General features: G+C 44.5%; 1 protein-coding gene across 3 annotated transcripts in view; it reads left to right on the top strand.

Moving 5' to 3' along the window:
- Positions 1 to 23027, top strand: part of PRDM2 (PR/SET domain 2) — a 112468-nt gene that overhangs the window by 58611 nt on the left and 30830 nt on the right. For all 3 annotated transcript variants that reach the window (XM_063436888.1, XM_063436890.1, XM_063436889.1), the window contains exon 6: positions 22661 to 22790. In XM_063436888.1, the coding sequence (XP_063292958.1) occupies positions 22661 to 22790 (130 nt within the window). The remainder of the gene's footprint in view (positions 1 to 22660; positions 22791 to 23027) is intronic.

The following is a 23027-nucleotide window of genomic DNA, read 5'->3' on the forward strand; positions in this document are numbered from 1 at the left end:
TTGCTCAGGCATTTCAGACCTTGCTCCAGAGGACTGCCTATTTAGAGGTCCCTCCTGTACCACCTGTGGTTCCGCCACCTGTAGTGGTTCCCGTACCACATAAACCACCGTCCATAACTTTGTCACCGCCCCCTCGTTATGGAGGTGATTCTAAGGAATTTAGAGGTTTTTTAAACCAAATAGAATACCACTTTGAGGCCTCCCCAGGTTCATTCCCAACAGATAGATCTAAAATAGGCTATCTGATGAACCAATTAACTGGAAAAGCCTTGACTTGGGCTAACCCCTTATGGGAAAGTGATGACGCAATAGCCCGTGATTACAGTACCTTTCTTACGGCCTTTAAGGCTACATTTGAACCTAAAGGCAGGGAGAAGAACGCTGCCAAAGCCCTTATGAGAATCAGGCAAGGCAATCGTTCTGTAGCCGATTATGCAATAGAGTTCAGGACATTAGCGTCTGAGGTTGATTGGACCAATAGCGGTCTGGTGGCTGCTTTCTCTGAAGGTTTAGCTGAGAATATACAAGATGAAACTGCAGCTAGAGACCTTCCGGTTAGTCTTAATGAGTTTATTGCCTACATGATAAACATTGATAACCGGCTCAGAGAGAGAGAGAAAAACAAACAACGTAACAGACGTTCTAATTTGTCCATAGCTCCTCGTTTCTCTAACCCAGTGGTGAGTAGCCAAACGCCTCTTCCAGAACCTGAACCCATGCAATTGGGTAGTGCTAAACTCACTGAGGCAGAGAGACAACACAGACGTAACGAGGGGTTATGTATGTATTGTGGCAAGAAGGGACATCTAAGATCGTCATGCCCGGTTCGGCCGGAAAACTTGCACACCTAAGGCACGTACGGGGACCGACCTTAGGTGTGATGTATATGTCCCCTAAATTGACTAAGAACCGTTTCCTGGTCAAAGTAACCTTATCTTTCGAGAACACTACTGTTCAGTGTGAGGCTATGATTGACTCTGGGGCAGCGGAGAATTTCCTAGACAAAGAGTTCTCTGCTAAACATCTCCTGCCCTTAAGACATAAAGAGAAACCTATAGCAGTCGAGGCCATTGATGGAAGGCCTCTTACCCAGCCTTTCATCACACACGAAACTCTGCCAATCACTGTTTCAGTGGGTATTCTCCACTCTGAAGAAATTACCTTTCAAATCATATCTTCACCTACAGTTCCGATAATACTCGGTTTCCCTTGGCTCCTGAAACACAATCCACGTTTAGATTGGATTGAAGGAGAGATTGTGAGTTGGGGTGAGAGATGCAAAGGTGTTTGCTTTAAGCAAATCCCACAACCTATTGGCACCATTAATGTTCCTGTTACACCTCCCTTGACCACACAAATTCCTCAGCAGTATATGGATTTGAAAGAGGTATTTAACAAGGTCCAGTCAGAAGGGTTACCTCCTCATAGACCTTATGACTGTACTATAAACTTATTACCAGGGACTATGCCTCCCAAGGGAGGAGTCTATGCCTTGTCCCCCCAGGAAAATCTTTGTTTGGAGGAATATATTAAGGATGCTCTCAGAAAGGGTCATATCCGTAGGTCCTCCTCACCAGCCGGGGCTGGATTCTTCTTTGTCTCTAAAAAAGAAGGAGACCTACGCCCTTGTATTGATTATAGGGGTTTGAATAGGATTACCATAAAAAATGCCTACCCTATTCCCCTTATATCAGAGCTATTCGACAGATTAAAGGGAGCTCGAGTCTTTACCAAGCTCGATCTCCGAAGTGCCTACAATCTAGTCAGAATTAAGGACGGTCACGAATGGAAGACCGCATTTAACACCAGAATGGGACATTACGAATACCTGGTTATGCCGTTTGGATTATGTAACGCTCCAGCGGTATTCCAGGATTTTATCAACGATGTCCTAAGAGAGTACCTTCACATGTTCGTTCTAGTGTATTTGGACGACATTCTCATCTATTCCCCAGACCTAGAGACACATCACGAACATGTGAGAATTGTACTGAAAACCCTGTTACAGAACGGCCTTTACTGTAAACTGGAGAAATGCCAGTTTGACCAAACGGAGATACAATTCCTTGGATACGTTATATCTCCGTCTGGTTTCCAGATGGATCCTCGTAAACTGGAGGCAGTCTTACAGTGGCCATTACCCAAGGGCCTTAAAGCTACTCAACGCTTTATAGGTTTTGCGAATTACTACCGCAAATTCATAAGGGGATTTTCCTCCGTGATTTCCCCTATAACCAATTTAACAAAAAAAGGAGCAAATTGTATATCTTGGCCCAAAGAAGCAAGAGAGGCATTTGAACGATTAAAATCTTTATTTTCCTCAGCACCTGTCCTGACCCATCCTGATCCATCCAAACCATTTATCCTAGAGGTGGATGCATCAGAGACAGGAGTTGGAGCCATTCTGTCTCAAAGAGAGAGTCCTGATACGCCTTTACATCCCTGTGGATTTTACTCTCGCAAACTCACACCTGCAGAGAGGAATTACGACATAGGGAATAGGGAACTTTTGGCCATTGTACTTGCCCTTAAGGAATGGAGGCATCTCTTGGAAGGTTCCAAAGAGCCACTTTTGATCTTTACTGATCATAAGAATTTGGCTTATATTGGGGACGCTAAGAGACTGTCCTCTCGTCAGGCTAGGTGGTCATTGTTCCTCTCCCGATTCAATTTCGTAATTACATACAGACCTGGTACTAAAAACACCAAGGCAGATGCACTTTCTCGGCAGTTTGAGACAGATGAAGTTCCGGAACAGGTGATATATCCTATTGTACCTCCTGAATGCCTCATTGCCACTACAGTTTCCGAAGTGTCTTCTCCACTCTTCTGTGCCATAATAGCAGATCAAACTCAGGCACCTGTGGGAAAACCTCCGGACAAACTGTATGTGTCACCTCAGTTTCAAAAGAAGGTACTAGATTTGTTCCATGACAGCCTCACAGCGGGCCATCCTGGAGTCCATAAAACTCTCTCTGCCATCTCCAGGAGATTTTGGTGGCCTGCTCTTAGAAACGATGTCAAAGATTATGTTGGGGCATGTCAAATATGTGCTGTTTCTAAAGTTCCTCCCAGGTCACCTCCTGGACTATTACAACCACTGCCCATACCTAGTGCTCCATGGACCCACTTGGCCATGGATTTCATTGTGGATCTACCCAGTTCAAACGGGTTTAATACAGTCCTTATGGTCATTGATAGATTCACGAAGATGGCACATTTCGTCCCACTTAAAAAATTACCATCTGCTCAAGATCTAGTTCAAATATTCTTGAGAGAGATCTTTCGGTTGCACGGTGTACCCAAAAGCATAGTATCTGACAGAGGTACCCAGTTTGTTTCTAGGTTTTGGCGTTCCTTTTGCAAACAATTGGGCATCGAACTCTCCTTTTCGTCAGCATATCACCCTCAAACAAATGGAGCAGCAGAGAGGGCGAATCAGTCTTTAGAAGCCTATTTACGTTGCTTTATAAATGCCAATCAATCTAACTGGTACGAGCTCTTACCCATGGCTGAGTTCGCCAGAAACAACGCCACTCATGAATCTTCTAATCACAGTCCATTCTTTGTTAATCAGGGTTATCACCCCACTGTTTTTCCTTCTGCATTCTCAGACACAGAAATCCCCGCTTTGAACACCCGTTTAGATTCGATTCATGATACTTGGGATTCCGTCCATTCAGCTCTGCAAAAGGCCTCATTACGAGCGAAGGTCCAAGCTGACAAGAAACGGGGCGCTAATCCTGTCTATATTCCAGGTGACAGGGTGTGGCTCTCCACAAGACATATCAAGCTTAAGGTCCCGTCCATGAAATTTGCCCCTCGGTACATTGGTCCCTTTCGAGTTACCCAACGTATTAATCCAGTGACCTATACTTTGGCACTACCGGCTCATATGAGAATAGCGAATACTTTCCATGTGTCTCTGCTCAAGCCCCTTACTTGCAATCGCTACACAAGGGTATCCACTCCTCCTCCGCCCTTGGTAGTGGGTGATCAAGAGGAATACGAAGTCCGTTCTATCATGGACTCCAAATTATCCAGAGGTGTCTTGTCCTATCTCGTTGACTGGAAGGGTTATGGTCCCGAGGAACGTTGTTGGGTTCCTGCTGACCGGGTCCATGCGCCCCGTCTTATCCGGTCATTTCACAACCGCTTTCCTCTTAAGCCGGGTCCTTCCCGCTCGGTGCGCGGTCTTCGAGTGGGGGGTACTGTTGCGGTCACCGGCCCGCCGAGCCTCACGGTCGTGCCCGACCGGCACGACCGCTCCGACTACACGAGCTTACCTGCTCGTCGGCGAGCCGGGAACCGCGCGTGTAGTTCTTCCGGGCATCACGCCCGAATCCAATATGGCGCCGACCACGTGGTCGCGTCTATGGATAGCCCCGCCCCCGAGAATTATACTAACGTGTGCGTGACGTCACGACGTCAACGCACACGTACGTTCTGGGGTCAGAGGTCGCCCTCTGACCAATCATAGCTTAGAGAGGGGTATTTAAACCCCTAATTCACCCTAGTACTTTGGCATGTCGTGGTTTCAGTTTCCTGAAAGTGCTAGTTTCGTGTTTCTGATTTCCTGGTATCCTGATCCTTGGCGTTTCCCTGGTTATTCTGATCTCTGGTTTCCCTGACTTGGCGTGTCTTATCGGTATTGAGTATTTTCTGGCTTCCTTGACCTCGGCTTTCCCTTTGACCATTCTCTGTCTCTAGCGTATTAGTCCGGCCATTCTAAGGTCCGGTTTACGCTCTGTCCTGTTATTTTTCCTTTTCTGACTTATGTATATGTTTACATAGATTCTGCGTGCTGGACCACATTACTAGTCGTGACAGTGGGGAGATTAGAGCTCCCTCGCTGCCTCTGATTATACCGCGGTTTCATGCCGTGCCGGGGGTCCAGAAGGTGGCCTGGTAGGAGGGAGAGCTTCCCTCCTGCCGGTCACTGAAATCTTGTGCCCCCAGAGCCGGTGCGCCCTAAGCCGGCCCTGCATACACTTCTTGTCCTCAAGGCTTCTCTTTGAGTAGCATTGGATAGGATGAGAACGTTGAAGACATTATCATGCTTGCTGACAAAGAGTGAGGCAAAAAGGGTGGCTGCATCTGTGGTGTCTGGGAGCAGAAAAAAAAAAATTGTGACGGACCGCCTGGCACCCCGATCGGGTGCCTCCGCCAATCGATGCTCCTAGGGCTCACCGAGGACTCCAGGCACTCCACCAGACACCATAAGCACCGTAGACCCCACGAACCACCGCAGCTTGGTTGGGGTCTCGATGTCCTCCACCCACCTTGGACCCAAGACCAGGAACCAGCTTCCAGTGGGGGAACCTCTCCTACTCCAGAGAGTACAGCAGGAACAGCTCTTATAAGAGCTAGTGATTAGAACCCAGGGGAGTATAATGAGTATAGCAATCCCCAGAGTGAATATAGCTGTCTCCTCCACACGAGACGAGGCTCTATGTTGAGGGTGAAGAGGAACTGTTCAATTTTAATGGTGCCACACTTGGCCTTTTATGACAATCCCCATGCAAGGGGCACTCCCACATGGACCTTGTGGGGAACTCCGTTACAAAGTCACAGACCAATAATACCAGTGTTACAATGCATGACACTTCCATATACAATACAATAAGCCTCCCCCTTTACTTAGGAGATAATTGAGTCAAGCACTAAACTAAACTCCATTATTTCCAAATACAAAAAACACACATTTTTACAACCCCCCCAAAATACCTTAAAACACATATAATCTCACAAAATATATCACCTGATAGCCCTGATCTGGGTGACCAACATATCCAAAAATCACCCAGATCAGTTCAGGGGTCCAGGAATTTCCTGGAATTTACCGACCACACGCATGCCATAGAATAGCTGCTAAGTGCCGCTGGCGACCGACTAGGAACCGTGAAGTCTTTGTGCCGAAAATTGTTCCAGGGCATTCGCGGCTAAGTCCCCCTATTTGTGGTTTTGGTCCATGCGGTTCTATTGAAAGTGACGAACCAGGGGAACCAGGGTCTTTACAGTCGTTGACTTGGCCCGTAGTCTTTTGGCAAGAGGCTGGCCAGCAGGCCCCTCCAAGCACCCGTGACGAGGTTCAGTTTGTCACAATAATAATAATAATGAAGTATTTAACCAGGAAAGGTACATTCAGATTACTCTGGTTTTCAAGTGCATCCTGGGGATGTTACCTTAGTCCAACATCCAGGGGTTGTTACTATTACCCAATTTTAATGGTACTCATTTATCTACCTCGGAAGGATGAAGGGCTGAGCCAGCCCTCCCGGGATTTGAATCTGCGACCCAAGGGTTGAACAAATTCTACTGATGATGCATTAGCACTGAGCTATGAATATTTAATTCAAATCTTAATACGAGTCTGACATGACACTCTAATGGAAGGGAACTTATAGAGTAATATTTTTGGGAACTATAGGTTCCTTTTAAGCAAACTGAATTGCCTTGAATTTGCTAGTCTGGGTTAAATTGCAATATTTGCACATTTATTGACTTTAGTAAGTAGCTTTTTGTAAATCTGGTACAAATACAGAGCTTATGAGCGTACTATTTTATTTAGCCTTTTAAAGTGACCGCAACAGGAAAAATGTGTCCCCACATTTAAAGGGACACTCCACTACCCAAATACAAATAAATTACTGCTTAGTAGATATACCTCTTAATGAAAACATGCATGTGTTTAATTTTTCATATATTTTTCATTGGGGTATATCTAAAAACAGTTTGCCAAAAACTGCAGCTCTGTTGTTTGCTGCATTTGAAAGCCCTTATCTTCTTCTCGATTACAGACCTACTGTGGCTGTCCAATCACAAAGTTCCCAATGTAGCTAAATGAGAAGTCTTTGCAAGACAGGTGCTCTGGACAATTTATTTATTTATTTATTATTGCCATTTATATAGCGCCAACAGATTCCGTAGCGCTTTACAATATTATGAGAGGGGGATTTAACTATAAATAGGACAGTTACAAATAAACTTACAGGAACAATAGGTTGAAGAGGACCCTGCTCAAACGAGCTTATTGCTGCCTCTTGAGTTTATCTCCACTGAGCTAAAGAACCAGGAAGTAACTGGACCGGTTGCCTGACTGACAGCCGGGGAGTGTAAAAAGTTTAAATTATAAAGTGCCAATTTCCACTAAACTCTGCACTTTTTGTAAAATGAAAAAAACAAAACACACTCTTCACACATAAAGGTTTTCAGCACGGTAAAGGGCTTTATGGGTCTGGAGGGTCCCTTTAACTCTACAGTGTGCATATAGAGATTACTAGCATGTGGCAGGGATGACTAACTGCTGTCAGTGCAGCTGTTGTGGGCTGTTTCCTGTGATGCATCACTCAGTCGCTGTACTATCAAAGGACTCAATCACGAGCATCAGTGTCAGATAATGATGATTATCTGATTCCAGTGCTATTTTACTGTAAACTATAACAAGATAGTATTCGATTGTAACTCTTTTGAGCAGGGCCTGTTTACCTCTAGTCTCTGTCAGTTTTTTTTGTTTGTCAATTACTCATTCTCAAATATCCCCATTCTATAATTGTAATGCTAAAGCACTGCGTAAACTGTTGGTGCTATATAATTGCCAATCATAACAATACGTTATTATTGAGGATTAATCACTAAATAGTCTGTTGTGGTTAATTGAAAATATGTAAAATGTAGGCTTGAATTCTCAAGTATTGCTGTATTACAATATTGGCTATTAATTGTTGCTTAATATCTTCAAATGTGTGTTAAAAGTCACAATTCATCATGTAAATCAAGTAGTTCTGATAATTATTATTTTATTATTTATATAGCGCCAGTAAACTCCGTAGTGCTCTAGAGGTCAGTCAGGAGGGTATGTGTAAACGATTACTAATGGGGTTATTTACTAAAGTGAGAAATGTCAGGAATACAAAGTGAATTTCAAATTCAAGGCCAAACTGCTGGATTGGAAAACATTTCCAAGTCATTGATGCTTCCAGTTTGGCTATTTAGGTCTTCACTTTAAAATTCACTTTGGTTTCCAAATAATGTTCACTTTAGTCCGGGTTATTCACTAAAGTGAGAATTGTGGGGAACTACAATTGGAATCAAAGTGAATTTCAAATTTAAGACCAGTATAGTCAAACTGGAAAAATTCTGCCAGTATGATTCAGTTCTGCTACTTGGGGTTTGGAATTCACTTTGAATTCCCAACAATTCTAACTTTAGTAAATAACTCCAAGTAAAGAACCCTGTAAATGTTATTCAATCGAGGTTATTTACAAAATTGAATACGTACCCCTTTTCCTTGTCTGTGTGTGCTATATAAATTGTCTGAAAGGGATTTTAAATCTGAAGGTTTCTTGTAAAATGTCTTACATGTGACTTTTCTGTTCATGGCAACATTCCAATTTAAACTGCAGACAGTGTTTAAAAGTGTTTTGTCATTGTGACTTCATGTAATTCAAAAATATTTTGTCACACTTTTTTTAATGTACTAGCATGAAGCAACATCTCAAATTGAGCGGTCTATGATTGATTGTTAATGTTTGGTGCATTGGACACAAAAGGCTGAAAATATTTAGTTATCTGTGTTTACGAGAATGGACCTGCTTTGATGTGCACTTCATGCATTTGTGCAATTTAAAATGCACACTCTAAGCATTACAATAGCTTGTGCCCCTTACGTAGAGTATGGTGGAAGGGGGTTTCTTCTCACTGTGGACCTGCACGCAATTTCTTAAAACTGCAGAAGTTGTGCAAAACTAACGACTGCTATAACTCCACCTACTTGCTCGCAGATGTTCAACTTCCACCAGGACATCATATTTGTAAAGTGTGCCTCTTCGGCATACGTACTCTCCTCATACAACAGTGTTCTACACAACATTCTGTGGAGGAACTGGAGTGGTGCATCTATAGCGCCATTCAGAAAATAGGAGGAATTTTTTTTTTTTAATTCAGAAAGCTGCACCATGGCTGCTATCAACTTTTGCATGACATTCATCTTATCTAATGAAGAATGGAACTGCCTCCAAGTGTTTAGAGAATACACCCAATAAACCTCTCTGCTGTTAGGGAGCTATGAGCAATGTTCAGCTCACCTGGATGGCAGGTGTTCCCATGCCTAGTGGGGAACATAGCTCACTGTATGATGCTTCAAGCCCGAGTGTTTTGCAGCACCAAGGGTATCTTTTTGTTTAACTTATTTTTTTTTGTAAATATACTTTTTATTTGTTTTTCTTTCAGCAATGTACAATGAGGCTCGCAGGCCTCAGTTTCGCATGTATTCATATGACTTAGGGTTGTAGTAAGTTAAGTTTATGCATAGATATGTTTGGGCTCGCAGGCCCACAAGTATGATGGACACGCAGGTCCCTTACATTTTATTTTCAGGAGTGTAAACCCGTGTATCCCGACCTTTGATCTGGGTCTCTATCTATGTGTTCCCTTCCAGGGATCTCTCTCTCTTTCTTTCCTTGGTAGTCTACTGGAAGATAGCCCTCCCTACCTGTCCCCCGTCTTTTCTTTTGGGCTCACGGGCCCTGTGGCCGCCTGGCTCACTTGGGTTCTCGTGAAGGTTCTGTGTGTGGGGTTTATCGGTGCGGCTATTGCCGTGGTTCTCGTGTGTTTTTCTATTGTGTTCAGTCTCATCCCCTACTTCCCGACTGTGTCTGCGCCTGGTTTTTGGTCACTTAAGTGTCCCTGTCGGCCTGTAACCTTCTGGGGTGTTGGCTGGTCTATGCCGGTCGGGTCTCCTTCCCTTTGTCTGCCCTGGTTCTGTTGTCTGTTTCGGGTTTCTCCATTTTATTTTCCTGTAATTTGTCTGTTGACCGTGTATTGTGAGTTTCTGGTCTGTTGTGTCCTATTGGTTGCGTTTGATAAGTTTTAACCTTGGGGATAGTGGGGATGGGTAGTACTGCGGGAGGGGCTGGGGGGGGGAGGCAGTGGCGGTAGTGGGTGGTCACTATCTGTCGTCTAGTTGGTCTGTCGGAGACTCTGTTGAAAGTCCCTTTGCCGTCTCTAGGATCCAGTGTGTCCATATGTCTGTATTTCGTGGGGGTTGCCGAGGCGGTTATGTTCAGCTCCTCTATAGATCTGAGCTCCTCCATCTGGTCGAACCAGGCTTTAAGAGGGGGGGGGGTTATCTTTTGTTTCCAAAATTGGGGGAGGAGTTGTTTAGCCACGTTTAGTATTCTAACCGTCATGGATTTCTTATACTTTGATCTCGGGATGTGTGTATAATTTAGTAGCATTTCAGCCGGTACCGGGGGGGGGGGGGGGGGGGCGCGCGCGCATCAGAGAACTTCTCCGATATCTCGTGTATCCTTGTCCAGTAGGGTTTGATCATGTCACATTCCCACCAGATGTGTAATGTGGTGCCTACCTCTCTCTCACATCTCCAGCACATCTCTGTGTGGTCTGTGTCGATTTTGTGCGGTGTTTTGTACCAATGTGTCAGTAGTTTGTAGGTTGTCTCTTGGGTTCTGCTGTGTGTCGAGCAGTGGTGTGTGAAGTAGCAGATGGAGTCCCATTCCGCGTCTGTAAATGATCTGTCTAGGGCCGTCTCCCATTTTCCCATGAATAGGGGTTTCTCGGTGGGGGTCCCTGTTTGAAGTGTGGAGTATAATAGGGAGATTCCGTGCGAGATTGGGTCCGGGTGTTGGCATAGTTGCTCAAATGTAGTTCGATCTCCACTGGTCCCTGTGGCAGGGTATGGACATATTTGTTCAGTTTGTTCAGGTCCGTCAGTGGCCTGCATTTCCCCCCCAATGATGTGGGGAGGGGGCCGGGAGGATACCTCTAAACGCTTTCGGATCTAATCCCGGTTGGAAGTGGTCATTATGGGTCAGCGGTAGAAGTGGGGAAGGGTATGGTGCCAGGTTCCCTGCTCTTGCAGCCCTCCTCCACACGCCTAGTGTGTGTTTTGTGTATATAGACATGCCCTCCCTGCCCTTGGGGTCTCTGCCCCATGGTAGCTCTGAGATCGGTCTACCAGCCTCTGGAGGTGTGTGGCCACATAGTAACGGTGAAAATCTGGGAGGGCTAGACGCCCTCTGTCTTTGGGTTGCATAAGTGTGTTTAACCTTATTTGGGGTCTGCGGTTGTTCCATATATAGTGAGTCATTGCAGTGTTAAGGGTAATAAAGAGGGTTTTGGGTATCGTAATACGTATCGTCTGAAAGAGATATAATAGGCGTGGGAGAAAGTTCATCTTAATTACCTGGACTCTTCCCAACCACGATATGTGTTGGAACGACCAGTCTCTCATTTCCCTCTGGAACGTCTGTAGCATGTCTGCAAAGTTTTCTCGGAACAGATCTCCGCTCTTTTTGGTCAGCCAGATTCCCAAGTATCTTATCCGGTGGTCGGACCATTGGAAGGGAAAGCTATGCCGTAGGGGGACGGCCCGGGCCAACGGAATATTTACATTGAGTATGTATGACTTGGTGTGGTTTATTTTGAGGTCGGATATATGTCCGAACGTCTGTAGGGCCCTCACTATGTTGGGGAGGAAAATCTCTGGGTTTGTCAGCACGAACAGCAGGTCGTCCGCAAATGCGGCGCCCTTGTGGTGTACGTTGCCGGTCTGTAGACCAGTGATGTAGTCGTCATGACGGATGTGGGTCAGGAATGGCTCCAAGGCCAGCACGAACAGTAGCGGCGACAAGGGACAGCCCTGTCTGGTGCCGTTTCTTATAGGGAATGCATCGGTGAGTGCCCCATTGACCACTACGTGCGCCGTAGGTTCTTGATACAACGCCTCTATCCAGCGTCGTAGGTATGTTCCCAGCCTATGTCTTGTAGGGTTTTGAATAGGTAAGTCCATCGAACCTTGTCGAAGGCCTTCTCTGCGTCTGTTGACAGCAGGAGAAGGCCTCTCTTGTCCCCTCCCCTCCCATGCATGAGGGCCAGTGTTCGAATAGTGTTTTCTCTTGCTTTGCGTCCTGTTACGAATCCCATTTGGTCCAGGTGGACCAATAAGGGGATATGGGTCGTCAGCCGCGTCGCCAGGATTTTGGAGAGTAACTTTGTCACAGTTTATAAGCGAAATCGGTCTGTAATTCCCGCAATATTTGCTATCCTTGCCTTCCTTGGGGATGATAGTGATATGGGCTGTCAGGGCTTGTTTGGGGATGTGGTGGCCTTCTCTTATTGCATTGAATGCCTCCACCATCGGAGGGTAGAGGTCTTATGCATAGTATTTGTAGTATCTTGTTGGGAGTCCATCCGGACCTGGGCTCTTGCCCAATTTAGTTTGCTTGAGTGCCTGTGCGAGTTCCTCCAGTGTAATTGGGTCATCTATTTGCATGGATATCTCCCTATCTAGAGTCGGCAGGGGGTGTTTTGCGAGATATGTCCGAACTGCCTCCTTTATTTGCGCCTTCGCCGTTTCGGTTTGTGGTTGAGGCAGGGTATACAGATCTTGGTAGTAATCTCTGATTGCCGTCAGGATATCGGTCGGGAGGCGGTGTAGCTTCCCTCGTTTGTCTCTGATTCTGTCAATGTATGTTTGCTGAAAATGTTTCCTTAGCATCGTGGCCAGAAGTTTGCCACTCTTGTTTCCGTGCAAGGCAAAAAATGCCCTATGTCTAGCTACGTCTCTATGGTGTTTAGAGTGGAGTAGTGTTGTTAGATCTCGTCTAAACTGTAGGAGTCGGGCTTGGTCTGTGGGAGTTTGTGTAAGTGTATTCCGTTCCTCTATCGCATATATGTCTTGTAGTAATTCTGTCATCTTAATTCCGTTTTGTTTCTTTATTTTCGTCCCTTGTTGTATAAAGTGACCCCTTATCACGCTCTTATGGGCCTCCCATCTGATCGTCGGGCATGTGTGTTCGCTAGTGTTATCTGTAAAATATTCCCTGATTTTCTCCCCAATCAGGGTCGTGACGTCCGGTCTAGCTAGCATGTTTTCATTGAGACGCCATTTCGAGGTAGTGGGGCGAAAAAGTGTCGATTTAAGTGTAAGCATCACCGGTGCATGGTCCGACCAAGTTGCTACTCCGATCGTAGCATCTATTACCCGGGTGAGGTCGTAGTGTGTCGTGTAAATGTGGTCTATGCGGGAGTAGGAGCCGTGTGGGTGAGAAAAGAAGGTGTAGTCTTTTTCATCGGGATGGTAGGCCCTCCAACAGTCAACAAGTCGGTGTTCTCTCAATAAGGATTTAACAATTTGGAGCTTTTGAGCCGGGACATGTGATTTGCCTGTCGAGCAATCCCAGGCGGGGTCTAGCGTGATATTAAAGTCCCCCCCTATTATGAGGATACCCTCTGTGAAGTCTCGTAGGTTACGAAATGTACGTCGGAGAAAGCGGCTGTGTTGTGTGTTTGGGGCGTATATGTTTGCAAATGTATATTGTTGGCCCGCTATATATCTTTTGAGAAACCGAAATCTACCCTCTCCATCAGACATGCGCCCACCCTCCTGGAACGGCACCCCCCTATGTATGAGAATCGCTGTGCCCCGTGATTTTCCTCCCTGGTAATCACTGTAATAGCCCGTCGGATAGTGGTGGTTGGTCAGTTTTGGTCTGTCTCCTTCTCTAAAATGTGTTTCTTGAATCATGACAATGGAGGCTCTCCTTGTGTGAAAGTCCCTCAGGGCCCCCGTCTGTTTTTCTGGTTTGTTTAGTCCCTTCGCATTGATCGTGATTATACGTAGGTGTTCTGGCGTCAGTGCCATGCTGAAGGTATGGTATCTGCGGTAGTCTAGGTCCAATATCCCCTAGTTTTTAGGTAGATGAATTGCAGTCTGGGTGGCTAGGTTGCCTGTCAGTCGGTTCTGTGTGGGGAGTGTGGGAGGGGGGTGAGTAGTGGGTAAAGGTGGGAGGCAAGTGTAGGGATCAGTGGTGGAGGTTATTCTGTACCTCCCGAAATACCGTCACTACCAGGTGACGGTAAGGTGTAGGCGTCGGGGAGCTGCGACTCACGGTACCTCCCTGTGGTACGTGTGGTTTTGCTCACCTTCGGGGCCCCCCCTGAGCAAAAAAAAAGGGGGGGGTATAACGTGTTCCTGTCCCCAGGCCTACCTCCCTGATCTGAGTGCTCGGTCGGGGTTATGTCTTCATCCCCTCCCAGTGGCAGCTTGTTCCTCTTTAATGGTAGGACTTGTTGCCCAGGTGTCCTTAGCCCCCCCAATCTCCTGAGTCGGTTGATCGAGGGCCCCCCTCCCTGGGTGAGCCCCACCGGCGTCGCCCCTGCTTGCTCCCCGGAGATCGTTGCAGGTCGCGGCGAGGCTCAGCCTGGGAGCCAGGCCCTCTCCCCCTCCTTCTCCCCCCAGTGAGTTGGATTGCCTCTTGTCCCTGGTCTCTACTTGCCTAGAGGGCCCCCGCTCCCCCTCATTCTCCCCCCCCCCTCATTCTCCCCCCCCTAGCCTCCCCTCAGATCTCCCTCCCTTCACTGCAGGTGGTGAGGATGCAGGCAGGTAATTCAGTCCCTGGTTCCGTGTGCCCATCGTTCAGGTACCACATTTCCCCCCCCCCCCCCCCCCCAGTCCACTAGTCTGCTCCCCGGCAGATGTCTGTGTGAGGCCGCCCCACAGGCGGTATACTTGCGGTTAGAAAGAGGGATCGGTGCTTCTGTACCGGGTCCTCCGGCCCCATCGTCCTTAATTGCTCAGTCTCTTGGGAGGGACGATATCTGTGCCTTAGGCTTGTGATTCATGGCCCCCCCGGGGTTCTCGTGGTGTATGAGACTGTCACATGTTGGCACCCAACGGGCGGGTAGTCTGTTGTCTTGTCCGTCTTGGTCTAGCTGTCTGCGGAGCTTGATGTTGCATTTCTGTCGGGAAGGTGTAGTATGCCAGCGGGTCTGGCCATTTCATTTGTAATGGAGGCAGTTGCAGCTCTTTTTGTAGATCACCCAGATCTCCTTCGGTGCGCACACTGAAGGGGCCCTTAGGGGTTGTTACCTGTAGGCCCGTATGAAAATTCCAGCGGTATCTTATCTGATTAACTTGTAGGGTCCTGGTAAGAGGGCGCATGGCCCGTCTATACGCTAGCGTCGCTGGAGATAGATCCGGGTACAGCTGAATATCTGCGCCCCTGTAAATGACTTGCTTGGCATCTGTCGCCTTTTTCAAGATGTCTTCCTTTGTTGGGAAGTGGCTTAAGCAGCATATGACATCCCTTGGTGGGGATTCAGGTGGGCCCCGCGGACGTAGGGCTCTATGTGCCCTGATGAATTCGATGGGTGTGCTTATTTGCCGTTGCAGGAGAGTGTTAAATAGTTCAGTTAGTGTGTCTGTGATCGCTGCTTGCTGATCCAGGTCCTCTGGTAGGCCTCTGACCTTTATGTTTAATCTTCTTCCTCGGTTGTCCAGATCTTCAAAATGTAGTGCCATTTGGCGTAATTGTGCTTCTCGTGCTTGTATGATGTTGGTATTCGCAGACTGTGCCGTTGCCATGTGGTCACAGTCTGCCTCAAGCTGAGCTAGCCTATGTTGCATGCCCTGAATATCCTCCCTGAGAGTATGCTGTTGTTTAACTTCTTAATGTTTGTACATACAATGTATTAAACTGCGATGTATGTACTCCAGTTTGAAAAGTCCCTTTAACCCCTTAAGGACCAAACTTCTGGAATAAAATGGAATAATGACGTGTCACACACGTCATGTGTCCTTAAGGGGTTAAAGAGGAACGGACTGTTCCTTAAATTTAGACCAACATATTATTTAAATAAAAGTTAGCTATTGATGTGCTACTTTTTAAAATCCTTTCTAGTTTCTGTTAATCTGCATGTTTTGCTGAGCAAACTAGGCAAAGCATGACTTTTAAATAATACTTGCAGTGCCACATGCATGGAGCATGTACGTATAATCCATTGCTGGAGAAACGTGAGAGCTTGCTTGCCTCGTATACAGCATTTCTCTGTATATGCAGATATGCATGTCTGAGGCATTGTGGGACTGTGAGTTTGCTGCAACTAGGAAGCACAGCGAAGGTAAGTTGTTTTTATATACTTACCTCCACTACCTTAATCACACCAATTAACAACAAAATAGTGAATGAACAAGGGACTGTAATTGTAATTTCTCTGGAAGGGACAGTTGCATTTTAAGATAAGATAACTTCATATGCAGATGGCAGTTGTCAATGTTTTGCATAAGAAAAAAAAAGTATAAAAAAAATCTGCATGTAAAACTATACACTGCAGAAAATAGAACAGGAAGAATAATAGATAAACAAAGCCTTCAGGCAGCTGAGTATAATATCAGCACCTGCAGACATAACGTCTGAAATAGTGATTTGTACACCCTCCCCTACTAGAGAGTGCTCTCCCACCCAATACTTTGCCATACTCTCCACCTGCTGTTTTCCCTTTTCAAGATGACCATCATAAATATATTTCTGTGTAAAATATCACTTTTGACATAACTTATTTACTTGTTACAAGCAGCTAGCTCATGGATTGCTCTTTAACTACAACTCTGGGCTATCTCCATATACATAGCTGGCCATAGGTGCAGGTGTACTGTGTTAGGTGAGATAAAGCTGGAGACCTACCTCTTCTGGTGCACAGTGTCAGTATCCACGCAAGATCCAATACCAGTGATAGCCTATCATGTTTACAGGTAGATTAACTTGTGTTTTTTGGATGACATATTCAGAGTCCTACAGCAGATTTGCATGCTAGACAAACTAATATAGAGAAGGTGGTGTTAATGAAAAATGTGCATTATTCATATATATAATTGTCCCTGGTTTACACCTCTTCTATTCTCAAACCTGCACACAGCTGCCTCCATCAAGGGAAATGGTTTTATGTCTAACAAAAGTCTTTGATACACTGCACAGTTGTGCTGTATGCAACAATCTTTGCTGATACCACAAACTTTATTAAGATGATGCTCTAAGTCAAGCATGTCAAACTCAAATGCTAGCAAGGGCCAAATAAACAAGGTTTCAGTTTATGTGGGCTGCAATAAAAAAAAAAAAAAAATTTAAATTATTATAGAAACTTAGATTTATTTTGAAAAGAACAGTATTTAACCCCCCCCCCCCAAAAAAAACAACCCTCTCTACTAAACCCCAGTCCCCCCCTTCGTCTACTAAACCCCTGCCCCTGTTCTCACTCACACTCACTGACAGACATACACACACTGACATACACAGAGAATCACTCCAACACACACACATGCACTCACAGACACACACTAACTGACAAACCGGCTCCCTCACACACACATTTCCCACCCAGCCTCCCTACCTTTGGGAGAGCTGTATAAATGTCTTACGTTGTGTCTAGTGAGGCTACTGGGCAGGTGTACATTCAGGCAGGCAGGGTGGCGGACAGGCAGCAAGGGAGCGTCGATTTTGAGCTCTCCCTGCTCAGCTCGCACGCGCGCCGCAGTGACGTCATATTCTGGCTCCCGGCATCACTGCGGGCACTGTGCAGGGAAAGCTTACACTCAGCGCTCCCTCGCAGCCCGCAAACATTCGTTGTGGGCCGCGGGTTTGACATCTATGCTCTACACTTTCTTAGACACCTAAATATAATATTTAGTAGTGCATGAGTGCATTCAGGCACATTTTATGTTCCTGTCCCAAGAGCCTTACTGTACCAGACAATTGTTTGTCCCAGAATTGTGCAGTCAGCACCTCTAGGTTTAGCCAGTGTCCTGTACGATGAGGATAATCTTAAAACTGACATCATACCATTTGGATATTAATGCAGCAAGGCGTTTATCAACTGATGCATAGAATATTGTCTTACATTGCCTCCATTTGTGTGATGTTATTTACAATGTAATCTTATTTACACACTTCTATCTAAACACATTTATTTTAGTTCAACCCCCTTAAGGACAGAGGCAACCTGAGCTACCGGTATATGTCTGTTTAACAATAATTTACCTCATTTGTATTAAGTGCACCCACACTTATTATAGGATCAGTTTCTTCAGGAGAAACCGGGCATTTTTTTCACATCAAATATTTATATATGAATCAGAATTAAAACTTTCAAAATCAAAAAAGTGTGAAAAATTTAATGTTATAAACTCTGCGTGGCATTTTAACTGACTGTGAATGTCATAATAATGTTACCATTTACACATATTTGTATCTCAGAAGTATAAAAGTACCCCCCATGTAGAGGTTTTATTGGGTTTTGGAAAGTTACAGGGTCAAATATAGAGCTTGCAAATGTAATTCTCTGTACTTTCTGCCTGGGTTGTCAGGCAGGTTCCACAATTTATAACTAAATAAAAATCACATAATTATCCGAAAATATTACACAAATGTACATGTCGGGACAGCGTAACAGGAACCAAATTTTGTGACTGTGTCTTCAGATTCAGAACGGTTGAAAGGCATGTGCTTGTGAAATTGGATTTGAAATGTTTGAAATTTCCAGTTTATATATGCACATATGGATATTTTTCAATATATGGCTGCCAGCTATAATTCCATCCAGAGTTTAGACTCGTCTTCTAAAAGCAAGATGCCAGAACTGCAGGTTTATATTTCTTAATTAGGTTTTCAGTAGTTATCCCCTTGAAGCAATTTATCCAGTACTGCCTTGGGCATGGAGTGCACCTTTAAATTTTGCTAAGGTCCAGTAATTGCCTCACGTTGTGTCCTCACATTGTTATCATTATGGTCAACTGTTGTTCCTTTTAAAAGGTGTTTATGGTTAATAAGCATATGATTAAACAGGAAAAAATGCCCAGTTAATCTTTTACAATAACTATCTCAACGTGTGGGGGCAAAGTACAGTTTTACTTATTAAAAATACTATGATTTTAACTGCCTAGTAGTAATTCATTTGTAACAGATACCTTATCTAGTACACAGAGCATGCACACATTTTAATATGTTCCCATCTACTTCACAACATGTAACTCTTGATCTGCTATAGTGAATGAATTTAGGATGCCAATCACTGACTGCTGTTATTTTTTCTGTTGCATATTAATAGCTAGTAGCATTCATTCCACAAGGTCATTTTTGTTGCTTTCAACCATAGAAGAGTGGATCTCTTGGATAGGCAGTCTCTCTGGCATGATAATAGTAATGGACTATATCACTACTATAATTCAGCCTTTATAGCAGGGGTCCTCAAACTTTTTAAACAGGGGGCCAGTACACGGTCCCTCAGACACTGTTGGGGGCCAGACTATAGTTTTGAAAACAATTTGAACATATTCCTATACATATTGACACAGACACAGACATATACTAACATACATACAGACACAAACAAGCATACGGACATACATACACATACACATACATAAACACACACACAAATACATACACACATTGACATACATACTGAAATACAGACAGACACATGGCCAGAGTTGTAACATTGAAGCTGGAGTGAGCCCCTGGCACATGGAAACAATCTAGCTGGTATTCAAAGACAAACAAATTGGCTAACAGAGACAGACTGATAAATAAGGCATGGAGGATATGTTTTGCAAACTGATATTGCTAAACTTTTTTTTCCCCCCCCCCAATAGTTGATCGGGAACATTTACCAGGATCAATGTTGGTATAATTCTATGACAACAATCTAGTCAATAATTATCCTATAACAAAATGAAATCTCCAAACCGTTTAGTGATAACAGGCGGTATAGAATTGCAAACGCTAAATAAGCATGCTTCTACATGGTCTTTAGGGACCAGATTGTGCTGACCACACGATAAACCATTTGTCCTTCATTATTAATTAAAGAGACAATATATACATTGTACTGCAGAGTGTGCACTGCACAATGGGTAAACAAACTGATTAAACAATTATATAATGATAAACAAATTGTGGTGAGTAAAACAAAAGGCAAGGTGGACCGTGCTCTTACAAGTTTCAAATTTAAAATGTGCTAAAGAATGGAAGGTTAGGTGTGGTACTCCACATAATATTCCAAGTGAGGACTCACCAGTGCTCTGTGCAATGGCATGAGCCCTTCCCTCTTTGTATTAGCAGTATGAGCGCTGGTGAGACCTCATTTGGAGTATTGTACACAGTACTGGAGACTGCATCTTCAGAAGGATATTGATACTTCAGAGAGAGTTTATAGAATGGCTAGTAAATTGGTTCATGGACTGCAGGGTAAAACTTACCAGGAAAGGTTAAAGGATCTTAACATGTATAGCTTGGAGGCAAGACGAGACAGGGGTGATATGATAGAAACATTTAAATACATAAAGGGAATCAAAACCGTAAAAGGAGGAGACTATATTTAAAAGTAAAACTACAACAACAAGAGGGCATAGTCTTATATTAGTGGAGCAAAGATTTAAAAATAATATCAGGAAGTATTACTTTACTGCGAGAGTAGTGGATGCCTTCCAGCTGAAGTGGTAGAGGTTAACACAGTGAGGGAATTTTAAAAGGATCCACGCTCCTCCCTTGCTGACGTCAGCCGGTGGGGGGATACCTAATGCGCATGCGCGGCAATGGCCACACACGCATTAGACCTCCCCATAGGAAAGCATTATTCAATTATTTCCTATAGGGAAAATCTGACGCTGGAGGTCTGTGACTATGTCCAGCGTCAGATAACGGACCAAAAGTTTGTTTGGAATGCGGAAGCTCTTTAGTGGCTGTCTGGTAGACCTCCACAGAGGGCAGACTTAGAGCTGCAATGTAAACATTGCAGCACTTGGTGCAGAAGGGTCACAGCACCCAGACTACTTCAATTAGCTGAAGTTGTCTGGGTGCCAACAGTGTCCATTTAAGCATGCATGGGATTGGCATAAAGGCTATCCTAGATATAAAACATTAATAAAAAAAATTAGAAAATTGGGCAGACTAGATAGGTAGAATGGGTCTTATCTGCCATCACATTACTGTATATATTTCTATGGTAACAAATCTAACCATTTACTTTGTTTTTTAAAATTGTCAAAATAAAAATAAATAAATTGCATACTCTTTTAAAGTGGCCCCCTGGTACATGGACATTCTTGCCGCTGCAGGTAGACCTACAATAGGATGAGATGCTCCAGTCATAAGCATCTCACTCTGGTCTGTGGGGACTGATCTTCCACTATAATTTTGGATTCAGCAGAGGATTGGGAGGTTTGGAAAAATTGCTGCCACTATAAGCCACTCAACAAGTGTGGACTCGGTGGTGCACTAGGTACTGTACACATTACAGTAATGCAAAGTGCTTACAGTGTTTAGACTAACTTTTAAATACAGGAATGGTTGGAAGGAAAATCTTCATCTGTTGTGCAACTCCCATGATGCATTTACAGCCTTAAAGGTAAAGGAGCACAAAGCAATCCAGTGTAGTGGCTGTGCTACTAACAGTCTGTTATTGTTGGTAACTAAATTGAGCTGTTGTGGTTATGCTACTTGGGAAGCGGTGGTTAAGGCTGACAAAATATGTTTGTCTTACAGTGGCTGGGAATAGATCATTTAGGCAGTCCTACATCAATAGGTTTTAGAATGTTTGAAGAAGGTCACAGAACAATTTATAATCAAGACAAATCAAAGTAAATGACAAGGTTACCACTCAACTGTGTTTTGTTGAGAATTCATCAAGTGCAAATTTTAGGCCAAAGTAGCTGAACTGGAGAAATTGTCAAAGTCTGCTAGGTTCCTAGGTACACAATTATGCAACTTTATTGTTAATTCGGGACAATTCACAATTTAGTGAATAACTCTGCAGGAGTTTATTCTCTCTAAATACAGAATTATCTTGAACTGAAAACTGTCTGGCAAAAGTTTCTCATACAATCTGCAGCCCAGCAGGAGTCCCAGTTTGCCTAAATATTTAAATGTGATGGTTTATTCACCAATAGTAGCAAATTCGAATAACATCATTCAGGCTAAAATAGTCAGCCTGTGATTATAACAGAGCTGGAACATTTTTTTCATGTCAGCTATGTTAGTGTAAATATTTATTTATTTATTTTTTATTATTTCATTAAACCCCTAAAGTGTTAACGCTCAGGAATTCAAAAATGTCAGGAGATAATAGCCAAATTAATAAGACCATTTATGAAGAGTTTTATTCCAATTCTTCGTAAAACTTGAAATTCACTTTGAAGTCACCTTGGATTCCTGACATTGGTAAATTTTGAGTTTCCTATATTTTGGGGTTTGTCAAACCCCTGTGAGTTGCCATTAATTTAAGAGTCATTTAAGGTGAACTAATTTTTTTTTTTTTTTTTTTTTAAAGCTAAAAGAAGAGAGCCAAGTAATTTTAGCAATACACATTAGAGTTGCCTGATGTAACCAAGCTATATACATGCGTTACTTTGAAGCAAAGGATTGAAGGTCACAACTGTCTCATAACATCCCCCTAACTAACCTGTCTGTGCAGCTCTTCCTCTCTGTCTAAGTGAGCGCGTTTAGCACCGCCGGCCTCCGTCCAGCGGAGGGCAGTGTTGCAAACCTTTATGCTCAGATATCTCAAGCTCCCCTCCCTCCCTCCTCCTCCTCCCTGTCCCTTTGCCTGCAGTCTGACTGCTGATCTAAGAGTTAAAGTGCTCTTCCTGTTTGGTTAGTCAGTCAGTTAGGAAATATGTTGCTAGAGCAGAGTACAGCTGTTTATAATCCCCATAGCTAGCTCCACGCCCTCTGGCCCTGAGCCTGCTCCTCTCTCTCTCGGCTCTCGCTGTCTGCCTTAGCTCTAAGGGTTTTTGTGTGTGTGTGCAATGTACTAATAACGTCACCTCTGATTGGTGTTATATTTGTGTCTCTAATTCTTCCAGCCAATTGAGCCAGGAGAGGAGCTCTTAGTCTGGTACAATGGGGAAGACAACCCAGAGATAGCAGCTGCTATTGAGGAGGAGAGAGCTGCCAGCAACCGGAGCAAGAGGAGCTCACCGAAAAGCAGAAGGGGTAAGGACAAGGGTGTATTATTGAGAGAGCTCTGGGCGGGGGGGAATGGATTGCCTGGGGTGGAAGGAGGAGGGGGAGAGTGTGCTGTGTATGGCCCACTGTCTGTACTGAGATGGATGTCGCTGTGACCTTTCTCAGCCTGCTGTCTACTGCCTGCCCAGCTAAGCACTTCTTCTCCTTAGAGCAAACACACCATCCTGTGGCTGAATCATATGATGTGCTATGTGCCAGCACTGC

This window comes from Pelobates fuscus, chromosome 11, assembly GCF_036172605.1.
Source record: "Pelobates fuscus isolate aPelFus1 chromosome 11, aPelFus1.pri, whole genome shotgun sequence".
Classification (NCBI taxonomy): Eukaryota; Metazoa; Chordata; class Amphibia; order Anura; family Pelobatidae; genus Pelobates; species Pelobates fuscus.